Raw genomic sequence first — 19,905 nt, forward strand, 5'->3', positions numbered from 1 at the left:
TACCTCATGTGTTATAATATATATATATATATATATATATATATATATATATATATATATATATATATATATATATATATATATATATAATGGCTAATTTAGTTATTAGACTAAGCAGTACAATAATAATAATAAAAAAAATCTTTAAAATAATCAATAAATTAGTTATATTTCATTTTTAAATATCAAGGTTATCGCCAGTACTGGTTTAGTCCGTAGTGGCAATAATTACACCCAAGCTAAAAGGATCAGTAAATTAATTTAGAAGATTGACAGAAAATGAATCTTTTTTTCATTGTTTATAAAAAAAACATCTTCACATTGTTCTAAATTAAATAATCTTTCCATTATTATTCATCATTAGTATTTCTGCCATTGTTATTTTTGTAGCAAACTAAAAAACAGCGAATTAAATCTGAACCTTATTCTCCGAGTCAAACACGTGAGAAGAGGGAACAGATAAAATAAGACGAGGAGGAAGTTCTCTACGACCTCAGTGTGACCTCTGGCTCTGCTAAAACCCTCCAATCATCGTCCCGCCAGAGCCGACCCGCCACTGCTGTGACGTCCGCACCTGAAGCTCGACTCCTCTCGCCGCCGTTTGTCTGCTGGCGGCTATTTATAAACCTCTGTGTGCTGTGTGTGTTCAGGATGCAGGACGGGAGCTGGAATCTGCCGCTCCCCATCTGCCCGCCGCTCAAGGGCCCGGCAGGAGGCGGGACCCTGGAGGGCGACGGGGGCGTGTTCTCCGAGGCGTCCTCGGACGGGGAGCTCTACCTGGACTCGGTGGCGGAGCTGGAGTGCGGAGGAGACGGGGACTTCGCGGACCTCACCGCCTTCCTGAGTGCGGAAGAGATCCACCGCAGCCTGGACCTGGCCCTGGAGGCCTTCGGCGACACGTTGGAGTCTGAGGACCCGGGCCCTCGATCGAATCCCACATCCCAGGAGCGGGCTCCCCAACCCGTCCCCTCCCTTCCGACGGAAAGCCTCTACAAGAGCCCCAACGTGCAGCACCAGACCAAAGCGTCCCTCGAAGGCGCTGCAGGTGAAGCCCCCCTGCACGGGCCCCGGCAGGCGCCCGGCGAGGCCCCGGCGGCCCCGGCGGAGAAGGTCGCCCGCCGCAAACCCGTGCAGCCTGTTTACAAGCAGGACAAACCCCGGCTGGTGCACGAGGGCCTGGAGCTGAACGACCGGGCCGGTTCCGCCACGGAGTTCTGCAGCCGAGCCGCCACCTTCATCGAGGAGCTGTCGTCCATCTTCAAGGGCGCCGTTCACTCGGAGCAGCAGGCGGACGACGAGGACTCCTCCTCTCCCGACAGCGGCTATCTGACTCCGAGGGGTCAGCGACCGGCCCCTCAGGGCTCGGTCTCTGCTCCGGCTCCGGCTCCGGCTCCCTGCCAGAAGGCGGAGCCCCAGGTCAGCCGGCCAGCATCGAGCCCGGAGCCTCCGGCCGACGTGCCGCCTCAGCACCACGGAGCGCTGTCTCCTCCCTGCTTCGTCCAGAAGCTGAAGAGCCAGGAGGTGGCGGAGGGGAGTCCCATCCGCCTGGAGTGCAGAGTCGAAGGAAACCCCCTGCCGCTCGTCAGGTAAGGGTTTGACCTCTAATCTCACTTCTGGAGCTTTCAGTGGTGTCACACGGTCTTCCTCGGCAGATGGAACTGAAGATGTTACACTTTCCGTTTCTCCAGAGCGCTTTAATCAATTCAAAACCAATCAGACTGAGCGAAAAAAGAGTCCAAAACTGCTGTATTTAGATGTATTGAACACCATTAGTAACATACAAGTGAAATATATGGTTTGGTACATGAGAAAACTAAAATGTCACAAATGTGTGCAAATGTGCCCCAATGCAAATTGTGGAGTCCTCGCCTGAATGTTCTCTGTTCTAAACCCTCTCTAACTTTGTTCTGCTTCACTTTATCAAAGTCAACCTTTGCAGAGAGAATGCTCACATATTGAGCTATGATTTGGACCTCACAGCTGCATCATTTCAAAGAAATAATCATCCTGAAAGTGATTTTTTTATGAGCGGACCTGAAACCTTTTCATTTTTTTCTGTGTGTCATCTTCATTTACTCTTAACCAGCAACATATAGACTGATATTTACACATCTGAACAAAATCTCACATGTGTACCTTTTATTATAACACCAACATTATTCAAACAGCCCTAGTGGTTGCAGAGATACACCCTTTTTAGTTTGGGTATGACATTTTCTAGGATATGGCCTAAAAATATGTTGGTTTTCAAAATTGAGGACTTCTGGTCCATGTTGGTGTTGAAGGTTTGACCTGAAACACATTGCTTTGTGCTTTGGTTTGACAGGTAGCCTCTGTTTGGATAATTATACTAAACCGTACTTTTGTGGAGATTTAACTCATATCGCATATTTAAGATTCTGTAGTGCAGAAGAGCAAATCAATTTTAAAACGTTCACAATATTATGAACATTATGAATATTACACTAATATTAAGCTGAGGCCTCACTTCCTTCCTTACAGACACTACAAGGAACTTTAACTTAGTGTTGATTCAGAGTACCTGGTTTCAGGTTTTGCGGGGACTTCCCCTCAGTGCCTGAGCCCCCAGTTTAAAATCTGGATGATCTGTGATTCCTTTGAGAGGACAGCACCCGCTGCCCCTGGTTATCTGCACCCGCTCATCAGCAAACTAAAAATACACTCCTCTCTTGTTTCTCCAGCTCAGTCGATATGCTTGCTGTTTACTATAGAGACATACGTGTGCTACCGTTGGGTTATAAGCCTCTACTACCTTCCGTGGTTGTCCCCGCTAGCTCCCCGCTGTAGCTAGCTAGTGCTCTCCGCTGTAGCTAGCTAGTGCTCCCCGCTATAGCTAGCTAATGCTCCAAGCTGTAGCTAGCTAGTGCTCCCCGCTGTAGTTAGCTCCCGCTAGTTCCCCGACAACTACCGAAGGTAGCAGGACGAGCCCCGGCTCGACGCCCGACTCGGGCAGAGGGGACGTGGGCAGTAGCAGCAGCAGTGGGGAGCTAGCAACAGCGCTAGCTGGCTACAGCAGGGAGCTAGCAGGGACAACCACCGAAGGTAGTAGCGGCTTATAACCCGACTTTTACGGTACATTACAGCTGCACTCTGTCGACTATTTTACAGCCGACGTCTTTAAAAACATGCATTTGTTTTGCCAACGGACGTTCTATCCAGTTAGCGAGACTTCAAAACTTTGAAATGAAACAGTTCTCAGCATCAACGTTCTGGCTGTTGCACGTCGGGTCGCCAGGATCGATGTTCCAACAGAGGACTCGGCCGTCTGAGAGCAACGGGTCTTTCAGTTGAACGAGCGATTCTGGAGGCTGTTTTACATTTAGTCTTGAGACTAAGATGCTGATTTGGTTTTGGTCACATTTTCAGAGTTTATAGTCGAAAACAACTCGAAACGTTTTGGTTTTAGTTGCTGAAAAGTCACACCAATCTTTTATTTAGTCTTCGTCTTGTGTCAAATCCTTTTCCATCAGATTACTTTGAATATTTCAGTGAATCTAGTCAAACTGATTTCACATCAGATTTTATTTCATCATTATCTGATGAAGAACACATGAATGATTAAGAATGCAGCTTTTATTCTGTGAAGGAACACCGTCTCTAAACGTGACCGAAGTCAAGCCTCAGAGTCTCTTCACTCATGACGCTCTGTTCATCAGAGTCCATCCTCTGGAGACTCGTAGCTCGTGACGTCTCTCTGGTGTCACGTTACGCGCTGCTTTCTCCTCCAGAGACGTGTTGATTAGGTTGTGTTCTCCACCTGTTGGAGGTTAATGTCGTCACATAGCTTCACAGGATGGTGACTATACCACCGCTAAACCTTTGTGCATCATTCTAGTTCAACGTGATTCACCGTTAAGGTCATTCTGCAGAGGTGGTTTCAGTGTTCCACTCCATTCCATTATCCGAACCCCTTATGCTATTCAGGGTCGGGGGCACTGATCCCAGCTGACATTGGGCGAAGGCAGGGTTCACCTGGACAGGTCGGACCTGCTTCTGGGCTCATATAGAGACAGACAACACCAACGGGACATTTAGAGTCCAATTAACCTGAGATGCATGTCTTTGGACTGTGGAGCGAACCGGAGCACCCGGAGAGAACCCACGCCGCCACAGGGTAACGTGATACGCTACCCTAAAAATGAAACTTAAAAAGTCTGTTTCATCTATGCCGGTGTTCTGAATTCAAATCAAGGCAGAGTATAGGCTGAGCTCGCCAAAAAAACATTGAAAACCTGCCTCCATTTTCAACATCCTGTCTTTGGGAGGATAGGATTTTTATACACTCTAAATTGTCTTTATGCCGGTCGTATCATTTTATTGCGTCATATTTATCTCCCACAACGTGAAGGTCGGTCCGTGATTTAACCCCTTTACTACAATAAATCAACACGCCGATCAAGTTTGGACGCCTCGTGCATAAATGTATACGCTTTTTTGTCGTTGTTTGTTATCTTATGTGTTTGGTGTCTTTTGAAAACTAAACTCAGAGTGCAGTCCCCCTCTAAACGAGCCGATTGCATGGCCCGGACTCCACTTCCTTGGGTCTTCAGCGACGGTTGCCAGACCCCTTCAGTTATAATACTGGACCCTCCAAAGGGTGCGATGGAGTTAAAGCGGTTCCCCCTGCGTGAAGGTCTGAGCAGGTCTTGAGGTGTTCTGGAGCCAGTGGTGGTCCAGGACCTGCAGCTCCCCAGCAGGCTACGAGGGGCCTCTTGTATAAATAGTCTTCAGGCCAACAGGAGCCAGGCCCGAGAATGCAGGCGATGCGATGACTCGCCGTTTTCCCCGTCACTCCCCTCCCCGACACCTTGTTAGGGAGTATGAAGGTGGCGTGCATCGTGTTCAATGCTGCCGCTGTGGCGTAACTTACATAACAGAGGAAATGAATGGACAAGTAGGAACTGTTCATGTGTAGTTCACAAAAAGGTTTACAAGGTTCTGACCGTTATGCTGAAGTGAATTCAGCTGCAGCAGAATGAGATGGAAATTGAGATTTATTTATTTATTTCATTTTATGAGTGCAGATGCAGTTTGTTCTCTCACTTGCTGTGTTGGCATTTTCATTGTGGCCACTAGATGGCAGCAAATTGTTCAAAACTGAGTATCCAGTGTAGAAGGTGTCCACACGACTAATACAAGCTCCTACTATCTGAAGGAGGAAACCAGTCACCTTTAAATACGCTCCCATTCATTGTATATTCACATCCAACACTCTGAATGTCTTACCTGCGTTGCTTCTTGCTGATGGACTCAAACAGAGTGTGTCCAGGGGGGAGACAATGTTCAGGGAAAGTCATGGAAAGTTAAACTTGCATGTGTGTACAATAGTAGATCTCTTTTATATTCATGTGAACACATCTGGATGTATTCTAGTTCATCACCAACACTACATTTTACTAGATTACATGTGAACACATCATGAGAACCTTTAGCTAGTACTCATTTTGCATGAGAAGAGCCTGAACGCATCATGAGAACGTTATCATTTACCTTCAGCCAGTACTTATTTTCACTGAGCAGAGCTTGAACGCATCATCATGTAACTGAAGTGAACCTCCGCTGGTTCTCCGTTAGCGGTGATGCTAACGTTACTAGCTCTCCTCCTGTTGGTTCTCCATTAGCGGTGCTGCTAACGTTACTAGCTCTCCTCCTGTTGGTTCTCTGTTAGCGGTGCTGCTAACGTTACTAGCTCTCCTCCTGTTGGTTCTCTGTTAGCGGTGCTGCTAACGTTACTAGCTCTCCTCCTGTTTAAAAAGTCACTCAGTGTGTGTGTGTGTCTCTCTCTCTTTGTAAAAATAGAATCTTATAACTGTTGAATTAAAAAGTTCACATCATTTCTGACTTTGAAGCCGCTGACACACCTTCTCACCTCCTCGTTAGCCGCGTGGTGATGAGTTCGGTTCCAGCGAAACAGAGACATTCTCGGCGGTTGGGCGCGGCGCTCAGCGGTCAACTACAATTTGTCTCCGGCGGGACGAGAGAGTCTCGGGGTGCTGAGCGGCTGGTATTCTTCAGCACATCCTCACGCACTCTTACATGCAGCGCTCTGTTTATAACGATGCTGCTCTGGTAGTGGGATGCGTGGCTGTGTGTGTCTGTGTGTGTGTGTGTGTTTTCCTTCTGGGAACCACTTTGTGCATTTTCTCAGTCTGAGGTCATTTTGGCCTTTCTTTACGTCTTCAAGGGGCTAGTTTGGGGTTAAGATTAGCTGTTGGCATGAGAGAATAGGGAATGTATGCAACCAGCGTGTGTGTCTGTGTCTGTGTCTGTGTATGTGTGTGTGTGTGTGTTTCTAAACAAAATTGATGGTGTGAGGTCTGGTCGTGCAGAACACCAAACAGCCTGATGACTCTTGCGATGCGTCGCAAAGCGGACGGAGAAACTCCAATTGCGGCGCTCGACGTGCTATTTCAGGCGTTGTGTCTGAGCGCCTCCATGTCATTACTCTAAATGCTGCTGAGCAAACAAGGCAATTCAAGACTTGGAGATGCTTGAAGGGAGAGTTGGTCGCGTTAGAAAGCAGCCGCTCTGCTTGCTGGTTTCAACCCAACGCACAAAAAACCCACAGAGGAAACGTTGGGAAGCTGAGAGGCGGCCGGTGGTCTCCATCAGCAGGAGACAGGGAGCTTGTTGTCAAATAAGATAAGATAAGATAATCTTTTATTAGTCCCGCACTCGGAAAATTGCAGGATTACAGAAGCCATGCACACATGAGACACATAGTAAAATAAAAAATCAGTAAAGAAGAATACAATATTAAATATACAGACGGAATAGAAAAAATTATATCAAAAAAGTATTTAAATGTATTTACATTGCACCAGATGAACGACAAGGGGCTACTGTGGCTCAGTGGAGAGCAGTGTCGTCCTTAAATCAGATGGATCGGCGGTTCGATCCCCGGTTCCGCTAGCCCATGTCGATGTGGCCTTGAGCAAGACACTTAACCCTAAATGTCTCCCGTAGCTGCGCCTATGCTGTATGAATGGTTGATCATCTGATGTGGCACCTTGCATGGTAGCTCCTCCCATCAGGATGTGAATGGGTGAATGATGTCATGTAGTGTTAAAGCGCTTTGAGTGGTTGGAAGACTAGAAAAGTGCTGTACGGGACCATTTAATGTAAGTGTTTTGTGGTCTACTGAGAGCTCAGCTTGTTATGCAGCCTGACAGCAGCGGGAAGGAAGGACTTCCGGTACACGGTCAGTTCCTTGTTCACGCCCACGAAGAGGAGAACTCTGTCGGGACGTTCGCAGATGAATCTTCCGTCATCGGGCCGGACTACAGAACAACAACAAGGCTTCATATCGAGAGGAAATCGACGGCCTTCAGAGGTCAGAGATCAACCCGCTGCTCAAGGCCAGGAAAACCAAGGAGCTGGCTTTAAGTTCCTGGGAATCCGCCTCACACATCTCCACCCTGGTGAAGAAACGCTCATAAACGGCTGTTTCTCACGGAAACTTTCCCCACGGCAACCTTGAACAAAGGAGCGATAGAAAGCGTCCTGAGTGGAAACATAACCAACTGGGAATGAGATGAGGCTCGAGGGCTCCACACACAGGTGGGGATCAAAACCGCCCGGAACGTCGTTGGAGCGTCAGTGATATCGGTGACAGGAGCTGGAAGGATATTAAAAGACTGAACCCAGAACCCAGAGACACAACCTGTCACCCGGCTGCCAACCAGCAGACCTCAGGGAAGCTTCTTCCCTCCGACTGTGAGACTCCTTAACTCGTCCTTCACCCTCCATGTATAATATTGTTTTCTGTAGTTTTTATTATGTATCAAAACTAAAATCAGAATTTTTGTTGTGCAACATTGTTGTACAAGGACAAATAAGAATCCTTGTAATCTGGTTTGAATTCCAACAAGACACCCACTTTGGTCTAATGCTGACCAACAGGACCATATACTTCTATACAACTAGAAGAGTCGCCTCCTGGTGGCCAGGAGAGAGAATGCAGCTTTAAACACATGAAGCATGGACTTCTATACAACCAGAGTACTCACCCCTGATGGCCAGTAGAGAGAATGCAGCTTTAACACATGAAGAATATACTTCTATACAACCAGAGGAGTTGCCCCTTGGTGGTCAGGAGAGAGAATGCAGCTTTAGCACATGAAGAATAGACTTCTATACAACCAGAGGAGTCTCCTCCTGGTGGTCAGGAGAGAGAATGCAGCTTTAAGACACTTCAACATTGTGTCAGCTGCTGTTTTTACCTCATACATTATACCACAATCACAATTACAGTATTTTCTGATCTGTTTTTATTTTGCCAGACGGAGGCACATAAAGAACACATAATGTGAAGAAGACAGAGAATCAAATGAGTAGTTTTGCACACACTGCCAGCCTGTTGCCTCAGAGATAGTTACTCCACCAGCTATCAGCCTCCTCCTGCATTGTGTGGAACAGACAGTATGAGGTCATAGCCGGTGACCCGGCGCTGACTCATGACGCAGCCCGACTGTAATGCTGACTGTTGGGCCCGTTTCAGGACGGCCATAATGTACAATTCTCCCCCGTGGGCTCATTTGATCTCTGCAGGAGGAAAAAGGAAGAAGGAAAAAGGCGCTGGTATGTTCATACCTGCTTTTTTTAAACCAATTTTGCAAGCATGATGTAATTTCATATTTAAGCTCCAAGTAATGAGGGAGCCTGGAATGACTGTGTGTGGGGGGGGTTTGCACTCGCACTTCAAATTAATACTACACGCGGACTATTTGACAGGAACTTAACATTCCTGAAACATGAAGACATTCACACAAACCGTGAACTGACGATACCGTATGGAAACCTGGCAGGTTGCTGTGAGGCAGGCAGTCGGTTCTCACCACGCTGAGACCTCTGTTCGTGGGCCGTGTGTGTGTTTCACAGTCCAGCTTGTTCGCTGCACGCCGCCAAAGAATTTTCCGCGAAAGGGTACCCTGAAACAAGACAAAAGCAGCTCTCATGTTATGTGCATCACCGCTGCACCGGCCCGCCTTTATCGCTATCCTCCTGCAGAACAACTGCACAATAACGCTGCAGACGGACTCTACTTTACCGGCGTGTCGTCGTCCTGGAGGCCGAGTGTGAAGTTTCACCCGGCGAGGTGAGACTTTGTCTGCTCCTCTTCTGGCCTCGCGGGCCAAAAGGCTCCGTGACGTTGGCCCTCTTATCACATGCAGCGACTACATTCACACTAATCCACTTATCCGATTTGTAAGACTAAACTATTTTGCACGTGCTTGCTTCCAGCGTGGACATTTATCACACCAGACAGCTCTGGCGGACTAGCTTGAGTTGTTCCTCTCGAGCAGAGAGTTGCAGACGTCGTAGACTGACCGCTCACTGCATGACTCGCTGCTCTGTACATGTTGTGGAAGTCCCACGTATTCGTCTGAAAACCAAACATCTTCACGGCTGAGCGCTCGGAGAATTCCACAAAGTCGTTTTATTCACTGCATCCAGAAAACAACACGTCGTCCGGTTCACCGCTGCAGTATATGAACCAGAAATAAACAGATTTCACTGTGATTTAATTGCAATAAAACGTCTGATTTTTGTCAGGTCTGTCAGGTCTGTCTGCAGGACGACAAACAAACAACCTTTAAAACACTTGTTTCTTGTTTTCTGAATGCAAGTTTGATCGGCGCTAGGCTATGCTAACTTGTAGCTGCTCCATCAACACTCAAAATAACTTAATCTTGGCGTAAATACAGTAGTGACGTTTTTGTTTATACCATATGTGCTTTATTCACATTTACATTTATATCCATAGTTTGTTTAGTTGGAATATTTCAAGAAATACATGGAAGTCATGTCTCTTGGCATCTTTGCATGTCCTTTGTTCACACCATCAAACCGCATTACATATGGCTCAAAGTTCATTCCATGTCTGTATTTTATTGTGTACAGTATTAAACAGAAATGAAGCATTATACCTTGTGTGGACTTCAGGGTGAATGCATCCTAAACGCAGCTGTGAATGAAGAGAATAAACCTCTAATAATGTTAGCTTTGGACATAAAGCTTATGGGCTCACTGACAGCAACATGTTGAAATCCCATTTAGTGCTTAGCGGTGAGTCTTGTAGACCGTGGAAAAGGATTTGCCACTGCTTCTCTTTTTTATTTCTTTTTTTATGTCCTAATACATTCATGACTATTTCGATTGAGTTGAGGAGGGAAACGAGGGAATGTGGAATCTGTTCACAGGATCAATAAGTCCACTAAACCACCGGGTTAGAAGGAGTTAAAGAAGAAAGGCGGCGGTGTAAAGGAAGAGGGAAAAGAGATTTCTAGAGAGTTATATAAGAGGATCAGTGACAGTCGAAGAAGCGGAATACCAGATTTATTATGAAGCATGTCTGTAGCGGACAAAGGCAGCAGTCATGCGCGCCAAGAGGACGGTAACCCAAGACGCGCTCGACAGGAAGACGGGCCGAGGACGCTCCATAAATCTCCGCTCCGCGCCGAGCGGCGGCCTCGTCGGCAGACATGAGCATTAACCGCCGCGCTAACCGACTGCGGCAAAGCCTTGCATGGTCAGTGACGCATGAACGGCCAGTCAGATCACAACAGCTCCACTTCCTCTACAACAAATATGTGGCCAACGAACTTAAAACAAGTCCAAGTCAAGTCCGAGACCAGGTCCAGTCTAACAAAGTTAAACAGGTCATAATTCATATTGCCATGAACACATCTATTTTTAAAAACGGTATTTATTCAGGCATCACACTCAAAACTACGTTACATGCAACATGACATCATGATAATGTGAGAATTGACTTTGGCCCAATACTCATTTTTATTGAGCTCACTGCAACCGTAGCTAACGTTAGCCATTAGCTCCATTGTTAAGTCGAGCGATGCTGTGCTGCTATCAGCTAACGTCAGCTAGCTCGCCTCCTTTGTTCACAAAGAAGCAACGTCTAAGGATGTAGAACTAGTTTGTACTGATTTCCGCAACTCCTCTGGTTGTATAGAAGTCTATGCTTCATGTGTTAAAGCTGCATTATCTCTCCTGACCACCAGGGGGCGACTCCTCTGGTTGTATAGAAGTATTTGCTTCATGTGTTAAAGCTGCATTCTCTCTCCTGACCACCAGGGGGCGACTTCTCTGGTTGTATAGAAGTATGCTTTGGGGCGGGGCTACAAGGTGATTGACAGCGTCTCTACGTCACTCCTCCTCCGTCCAGATACGGTCACTTCCTGTTCACTGGTTGCAAAATTAAAATGGCGACAGCGAAATCGTCAAACTCAAGGCTTCAAAACATCAGTCCACAAATCAATGGGTGACATCACGATGACTACGCCCACTTCTTATATACCGTCTATGCTGCTGAGGAAAAGCCAACAATACCTGATTCTTCTGCTTCAAAATATGTTTATCAACAAATTAGTGTAGCATTGTTAGCGGCTATTCTTCAATAAAGCTAATCCACTAATGCTGCGCTGCTGCAAGAGTTTGGAAGTTTGTGAGGAATTTATTGGAGATGAAAAGCTTTGACCACTAAATATATGTGATCACTCTCCTTCGACACACTCCGGTCCCGTCTGCCTCTGTTCCCGGTTCAGCTCCGTGGTTCTGAGTCATGCGGGCCTCCGGTCTGCTGCACAGCTGGGCCGTGAACACATTCCTCCTCCACCTGTTAAGCGACTCCCGGCTCTTCATCACGCTCGATAAGGCCCGGCCCGCTAAGATCGAGCTTACAGTAATCTGCCTTTTGATGAGATATTTTCGAGGCCGTTATTTTCTTCTTCTTCTTCCTGGATTCGTTGGATTCCTTCACGGCTGCCAAAGAGCGTGCGTTTGATGTCGGGCGCCCACCGATTCAATTACGTGTCCTCGAACAACACCGGAGCGCTGGAATTTAGTGCGTCTGCATCGAAATAGCAGCAGCCTGCTTCAAGCTGTCAAATGCGGCGCACATGTGTTGTGCACGTTGGCTGCGTAATGTGCCACACAAAAAAATAAAAAATCTGTGCAGGGGCGCTTGTTTTACGAGCTGGCGAGAGGTCAAACGGGACTCGTAAAAACAAGCTCAAGTCTTCCTTCCCATGTTCATGTGACAGGATAACAGCTGTGAGAAAGTTAAACTGTCGTGCACAGAAACTCAAGATATGCATCTTTGTTCCTCATTTGTTTGTCTTTTTGCACATCGCTTGAATAAAATAGAGCCTGCGTGTTCAGCTCAGTGTGGGGTCTGCAGGGTTTGGTTTCATGGGTCTGGCTCATGTGTGTCGGACCAGAGCTCAGATCTAAGTCCATAAATTCAGTGCGTAGGAGAGGTCGAGGAGTTCGATCCCCCAGACCGGCATCTATCTGCTGCACTAGTATTTTGTTTAGTCTCTCAGTCGTTTCTTGTCTTTTTCACTCGTTAAACAGCATCACATCGTGTCACTGAGTTCACTGACGCTCAAAACAGTTGGAGACGTGGAGCTGCACGGCTCACCCAGTGGGAGAGGCGGGCCCGCATCTTTGGACGCTTGTGGGTTTGCCTGTTTGTGGCGAGGTCTTGGGAGGCTGGTGGGCCATGCACATTTGCTTTTGTTTCATGCAGATCCAGTGGTAGTGGACCCAGTGTTTGTGGATCCAGTGGTTGGTTGTGGGCCCAGTGGTAGTGGACCCAGTAGTAGTGGGTAGTGGTTGTGGTGGTTGTGGACCCAGTGGTTGTTTGTGGACCCAGTGGTTGTGGACCCAGTGGTTGTGGACCCAGTGGTAGCGGACCCAGTGGTTGTGGACCCAGTGGTAGTGGGTAGTGGTAGTGGTGGTTGTGGACCCAGTGGCTGCAGACCCAGTGGGTAGTTGTGGACCAAGTGGTTGGTTGTGGGCCCAGTGGTAGTGGACCCAGTAGTAGTGGGTAGTGGTTGTGGTGGTTGTGGACCCAGTGGTTGTTTGTGGACCCAGTGGTTGTGGACCCAGTGGTTGTGGACCCAGTGGTAGCGGACCCAGTGGTTGTGGACCCAGTGGTAGTGGGTAGTGGTAGTGGTGGTTGTGGACCCAGTGGCTGCAGACCCAGTGGGTAGTTGTGGACCCAGTGGTTGTGGACCCAGTGGTAGCAGATGCAGTGGTTGAGGACCCAGTGGTTGCAGTCCCAGTGGTTGTGGACCCAGTGGTAGCAGATGCGGTGGTTGGCTGTGGACCCAGTGGTAGCGAACCCAGTGGTTGAGGACCCAGTGGTTGGCTGTGGACCCAGTGGTAGCGAACCCAGTGGTTGAGGACCCAGTGGTTGGCTGTGGACCCAGTGGTAGCGAACCCAGTGGTTGAGGACCCAGTGGTTGGCTGTGGACCCAGTGGTTGAGGACCCAGTGGTTGGTTGTGGACCCAGTGGTAGCGGACCCAGTGGTTGTGGACCCAGTGGTAGTGGGTAGTGGTAGTTGTGGACCCAGTGGTAGTGGTGGTTGAGGACCGAGTGGTTGTGGACCCAGTGGTTGGTTGTGGACCCAGTGGTTGTGGACCCAGTGGTAGCCGACCCAGTGGTTGTGGACCCAGTGGTTGTGGACCCAGTGGTTGTGGACCCAGTGGTTGGTTGTGGACCCAGTGGTTGTGGACCCAGTGGTTGGTTGTGGATCCAGTGGTTGTGGACCCAGTGGTTGGTTGTGGACCCAGTGGTTGTGGACCCAGTGGTTGGTTGTGGATCCAGTGGTTGTGGACCCAGTGGTTGGTTGTGGACCCAGTGGTTGTGGATCCAGTGGTTGTGGACCCAGTGGTTGGTTGTGGACCCAGTGGTTGTGGACCCAGTGGTTGGTTGTTGACCCAGTGGTTGTGGACCCCTGCAAGTCGGTGACTCAACCGGACGCGGGACCACAGATCCGCTCCGTGTGTTTCAGCCGCTGCTTCACCTCTCGTCTCGTTGACGTTCCCAGAAAGAAAGAAAGTTATGAAACGTTCAATCAGACTCAGACGTTGGCGGTTCGTCTGCAGCTGTAATTACTGAGCGGCAGCAGAAGATCGATGACTGAGGAATTAGTGAATTAATGAAATGTGAGTGGGTGTAAACGTCAATGTTTGGTATACTTGTGAGGACACGAGTAGAAACCTCCTGCAGGGCCGTAAAAATATATAATATTTCTAAATTCCTCTCATTTGTACCCACAGCTAGTTTATGTTTTAAATAGTTCACGAAATGCCCAAAACACACAAGAAATGTCGCCACTTCCTGTCAGCGGAGGTCGCTTACTGTTTTGCAGAGGTTGTCATGCCGCCCGTTTTGTTGTGGCGTCAACTGACCCTCGAAGGACCTTTTTTTCAAACAAACGAAATAGTGTGTGTGTGTGTGTGTGTGTGTGTGTGTGTGTGTGTGTGTGTGTGTGTGTGTGTGTGTGTGTGTGTGTGTTGCATGATATTTAATAAAGAAAGCATTTTGCTTGGAGGGAAAAATCGCTTTACTCTTGTTGAGTCATATTTTAAAAGCCGCTCCCATCTGCACACTACTTATATTATTTATTTTAATTGGCTCTCTCTCACAAAGCAGCGAGTCTGAAAACGGGGAATCAGTCATTCAGTAATTATCATCAGAGGCTGTAAAGCTCTTCCTCTTGCTAACCCTCCTTTACAGCCACTCAGGGGAAGCACGGAGCGGCGCGCAGTTATCGCTACAATCTAGAAGAATTTGAATAAAAGAACCGCATGATTACAGTGTGTGCACCACTGTAACAGGACGTCATTAGGTGTGTGTGTGTGTGTGTGTGTGTGTGTGTGTGTGTGTGTGTGTTCTCATCATGTTGTACAGAGGATTAGACCTAGTAACAAGCAGCACCACAAATAATCTCATCTGCTGTCGCCCAGCAGTCCACTCAGGCTTCTTCCTTGACAGCGACCAAAATATCTCCAGTGTGTGTGGTGTGTGTGTGGTGTGTAGTGTGCAGTGTGTGTGTGTGTGTGTGTGTGTGTGTGTGTGTGTGTGTGTGTGCAAAGCATGACCAGTCACTTCAGCCATTTGTCTTGGTCCTTGCCAGGTGCTCAAACTGGTCTATTTCCATCCCGAGCTATTCCTGGGTTTAAGTGGCCGGCTCACTTCTGGCATGTGGGACCCGTTAAGTGAGGGTCCGGTAGATTTGGTGCCGTTCGGTGGAGCGCCGTCATATTTATCGTCCCGATTACCTCGTCCTGCGGCCACAGGGGTTACCGTGGGGACGGGGCGGCTTGGCGGGAGCCCAGAGCTTTTGATGGTCAGCAGCCTGGACTCGCATGAGTTTTGTTTTGTTTAGTTTTAGTTTTGTTTGGGAAACAGATTCCCACAAAGAAGCAGCTGGACTGCATGACTTTGCTTGTTTAATAAAAACAAAAAGAAGTGTGTCGCCCACAGAATCATCCCATCAGAGGATGTTTGGACCTGCGTCCCGCGAGCCGCTTGGCTGGATGATCCGTGTTAGGGAAACCATGGAGACAGGGAATTAACTTTGTATGTATTTTAATTCGAATTAAATGTATTTTTCTTCTTCTTCTTGCAATTCTGTCACGTATGGAATTTGGCAGTTCGGGCTGCTCCCTCCTCCCTTCCACCCTCCCTTCCCTCCCTCCTTCCTCCCTCCTCCCCTCCCTCCCTCCTTCCCTCTTCCCTCCTCCTCCCTCCCTCCCTCCCTCCCTCCTGCCGTGTGTGCGTGCCTGACCGTGTGACTCAGCGTGTCCGTCCTGGCTGGTGTCAGTGGCTTAGTGCGCTGTCAGGAGGAGAAGCTCGCTGTGCAACTTCACCTTCAGGGACTTTTGGTTTAAAGCGTCTGGGAGCGACGGGACGGCTCAGGTAAAGGTGTGACTCTCTATGCCGCTGCTGGCACCCGTCAGGCTTTAAGGTGGACACACACACACACACTTTAACGTAGGGACACACACACAGGCTTCAATGTGGGGACGCACACACACACCTTTAACGTGGGGACGCACACACACACGCTTTAACGTGGGGACGCACACACACAGGCTTCAATGTGGGGACGCACACACACACCTTTAACGTGGGGACACACACACACAGGCTTCAATGTGGGGACGCACACACACACCTTTAACGTGGGGACGCACACACAGGCTTTAACGTGGGGACGCACACACACACTTTAACATGGGGACACACACACACATTTTAACGTAGGGACACACACACACTTTAACGTGGACACACACACACTTTAACGTAGGGACACACACACAGGCTTCAATGTGGGGACGCACACACACACCTTTAACGTAGGGACGCACACACACACCTTTAACGTGGGGACGCACACACACACCTTTAACGTGGGGACACACACACAGGCTTTAACGTGGACACACACACACACGCTTTAACATGGGGACACACACACACACTTTAACATGGACACACACACACACCTTTAACGTGGGGACACACAAACGCTTTAACGTGGGGACACACACACACCTTTAACGTGGCGACACACACACACACTTTTAACGTGGACACACACACACGCGCACGCTTTAACGTGGGGACACACACACACACGCTTTAACGTGGGGACGCACACACACACACAAACGCTTTAATGTGGGGACGCACACACACGCTTTTATGTGGGGACGCACAAACACACACACACACGCGCTTTAATGTGGGGACGCACACACACACACACACACTTGACCGTGGGGACGCACACACACAAGCTTTAATGTGGGGACGCACACACACACACACTTTAACATCATCGTCAACGTGATTGTTTTGGGAGTGATGAGTCGTGTGGTCGCCATCTTCAACTTTTGTGTTGTGATGTTGTGAGGCGACAGCTGAAAGGCTGTGTGTGTGTGTGTGTGTGTGTGTGTGTGTGTGTGTGTGTGTGTGTGTGTGTGTGTAATGAATGAGTTGTGTTGTTCATTGTGGACAGAAAGCGTCACCTCTTCAAATTCTAGTGATTTTCTCTCAGCACTCCGACAAAACTGACTTTAACTGAATGTGTGTGTGTATGTATGTGTGTGTGCATGTGTGTGTGTGTGCATGGGTGTGTTTATGTGTGTGTGTGTGGCATCCCCATGAATGTAGAGGTGTGTGTGTTTGTAGCTCAGCTGCTGTATATGTCTGTCACTATTTTCGTTTTAGTCTCTCTCTGTCACACTCACTCACTCACTCACTCACTTACTCTCCCTCACACACACACATACACTCTCTCACACACACACACAAACGCTCACACACACAAATATATATATATATATATATATATATATATATATATATATATATATATATATATATATATATATATGAGTATGAACTTCCCATTTCATATTTGGTTCCTCGATGTCTCCTGGTTTAAACTCTTTGGAGTGAAGCGTTCCTCGTTGCTTCCGGTTGAAGCGTCTTCACTGTCGTCGCAGCTGTCGTCAGCCGTCCGGAGCATTCCTCTGACCTCTGACCCCTGATGGACGGAGCTCCGTCAGCAGGACTCCTCACCCGTCGTCTTTAAATCCAGACGTTTGCGAGGAGAAGAACTTTTTAACGCAGACTCAAATCCAGACAGAACAGTTTCCTTTTTATCGAGATGACTCAAAAAGACACACTTTAGTTTATTGTTTACATCGAGTGCAGCTTTTTCCAGATCACAAACATCCTGGAATGTAAGATCGTGTATTTTATTTAACTTTACTACAGTACGCTACTTTTTTACTACCGATGTTTGCTCTCAATGTAAAATTAGACTGAAGCGTGTCAGTTCTTCTCGGCCACTTGGAGGCAAAACTCCACAACAAGCTGAGCAGCTCACACATTGTTTAACATATTATGTATTTATAAAGTACAATATGGCTAATGTGTAGCTAACAGGTTTGTGTTTACACATCCTGCACATTTGGAATACAACTAGCATTCATTTGGAGTTCAACTCATCTTTGTTTAGCCTGTTTTAGTCTTAATTAACTTAAATAAAACGGTGTCTTTAGCTGGCTCTGTGCCACGGCGTTCACCAGATGGTTGCTAGGTTTAGGGCAGATGCTGCACAGTGTTGAGATTTCTTTCACAAAAAGCCTCCAAAAAAAGAGTTCAAACCTCTGAGAGCCGGTCAACATCCTCAAATAACAGATTGATATACTATGGAGGACTAAGGCTGCCATTATAGTAACAATAATAATATATATATATATATATATATATATATATATATATATATATATATATATATATATATATAATGTAAGTAACTCAATATGTGTTCTGATGTTAGAAACTGTTTATCAATCAATTTTGTTGGTTTTTGTTGCATTTTTTTTGTCTGCCGTAATCAAAATGTATCTGGTTTCCTGTTTTGAGAAAAGGTGCTTTTATTTTGAAGGCGACAAACAGAGTTGAAACGGAAGTCGCATAAATTAGATGAATAAACAAAGAAGATTTTAAATGTGTTTTATCCAAAACCAACGTAAGAGCAGGTAAAAAAAAAGATAATTGTTAGCTTACTCCTCTAGCATTAATAGCATACGTACATAGCCAACACTTATGCTTACTAGCTTAAAACATACACAGTTATTACAATTATTACATTTATTACAACTTAAACTAACCGTATGCCTCTTCGGGGGAGTGCTGATACCGTTTATTTATCTAATTTGTATTAAAAATTGACCGTGTAGACCGTAGCTTTAGACATTAGACTGCGCACTATGCGAATAAAAAGCACCTTTTCTCAAAACAGGAAACCAGATACATTTTTCTTAAAAAAACATGCAACAAAAAACAACAAAATTGATTGGCAAACAGTTTCTAACGTCAGAACACATTGAGTTACCTACATGTATATTAGTAGATATACACGTTATATCTACTAATATGCAATGGGTATTTTAATACCCATTGCACTGTTGTTGTCGTTGATTGTTGTTTGTCTCGTCTAACGTTTCATGTCTAATGTTATGCACCTTCTGCCAATGTTTGTGTAAACATTCCTGGTAAATAAACGGGTTCTGATTCTGACATTGGTCGTTCAATCCAGCTACCTCTTAACCCCCTTAACCCCCGTGTCGTTATCGTCATTTGTTTATTGTTTATTTAAAACTTATGTTGCACCTTTTGAAGATAAATGATGTTTCGTGGCAAAAATGGAACAGAGTCCCGAACATCTTTAGCATGCTGAGTTTTAAGGATGGAAATATCTTGTTGGGCGGGTAAACTGATGGGATTCATTGGTACCGGTATTGGTACCATTGCAAACCTGGAGGGCAAGTGAATGAGGCACCATGGGGTATGATGTAAAATGGCTGTGGTGGGAATAAATATGAGGCAGCTTTGAGCCTCCTGGAGCTTCAGTACTTGTTATTTAGAATGCGTGAGGAAGAGGAAACTGCATGAATTAGGAGATTGCTCTGCCGTGGATAATAAAACCCGAGAGAGTTTGGATACTTCACTTGACCTCCATTGTAGTTTGTAATTAGGGATGAAGACGACCTTGACGCCGCTCTCCCCGTCCAGCAGCACTCTGGTTGACTTCTGTGGTCCACGACCTAAAAACAGACGGCGAGTAAAGTTGGGAGTATAAAAGACAAAGCACAGGAAGTTCACGTCCACTCTGTTCTGTATGAGCCGTATTGATTGTGGCGTTCGTAGAGCTCGTCGCTCCTGCATCCCGTCGAGGTCGGTGTGATTGAACCTTCCTCCCTTCTTTCGTTCTGGCCTCTGGCCTCCGCTCGTTTCGGGTTTGCGGTGAAACGGAGCCTGGCTTCATAAAAATGTTTCCATCAACAGCAGCAAATAACAACAGGGTCAGATGAGGAGAGCGCGGATCTACTTTATCTTCTTCTCCTTCTTCTTGTCCTTCATCTTCTACTTCTTATTGTTCTTCTTCTTCTACTTTATCTTCTTCTCCTTCATCTTCTATTTCTTATTGTTCTTCTTCTTCTACTTTATCTTCTTCTCCTTCTTCTTCTCCTTCATCTTCTACTTCT

At 46.9% G+C, this 19,905-nt stretch overlaps 1 protein-coding gene across 1 annotated transcript in view; it reads left to right on the plus strand.

Annotated features, from left to right (window-relative positions):
- Positions 1-651: 651 nt before the first annotated feature.
- palld (palladin, cytoskeletal associated protein) overlaps positions 652-19,905 on the plus strand; it is a gene marked incomplete at its 5' end in the record, with an annotated part of 65,752 nt that continues 46,498 nt past the window's right edge. The window contains one exon of the mRNA XM_079221001.1: positions 652-1,586. Within this exon, the coding sequence (XP_079077127.1) occupies positions 652-1,586 (935 nt within the window). The remainder of the gene's footprint in view (positions 1,587-19,905) is intronic.

The sequence above is a fragment of the Taurulus bubalis genome, assembly GCF_910589615.1.
Source record: "Taurulus bubalis genome assembly, chromosome: 7".
Taxonomy (NCBI): Eukaryota; Metazoa; Chordata; class Actinopteri; order Perciformes; family Cottidae; genus Taurulus; species Taurulus bubalis.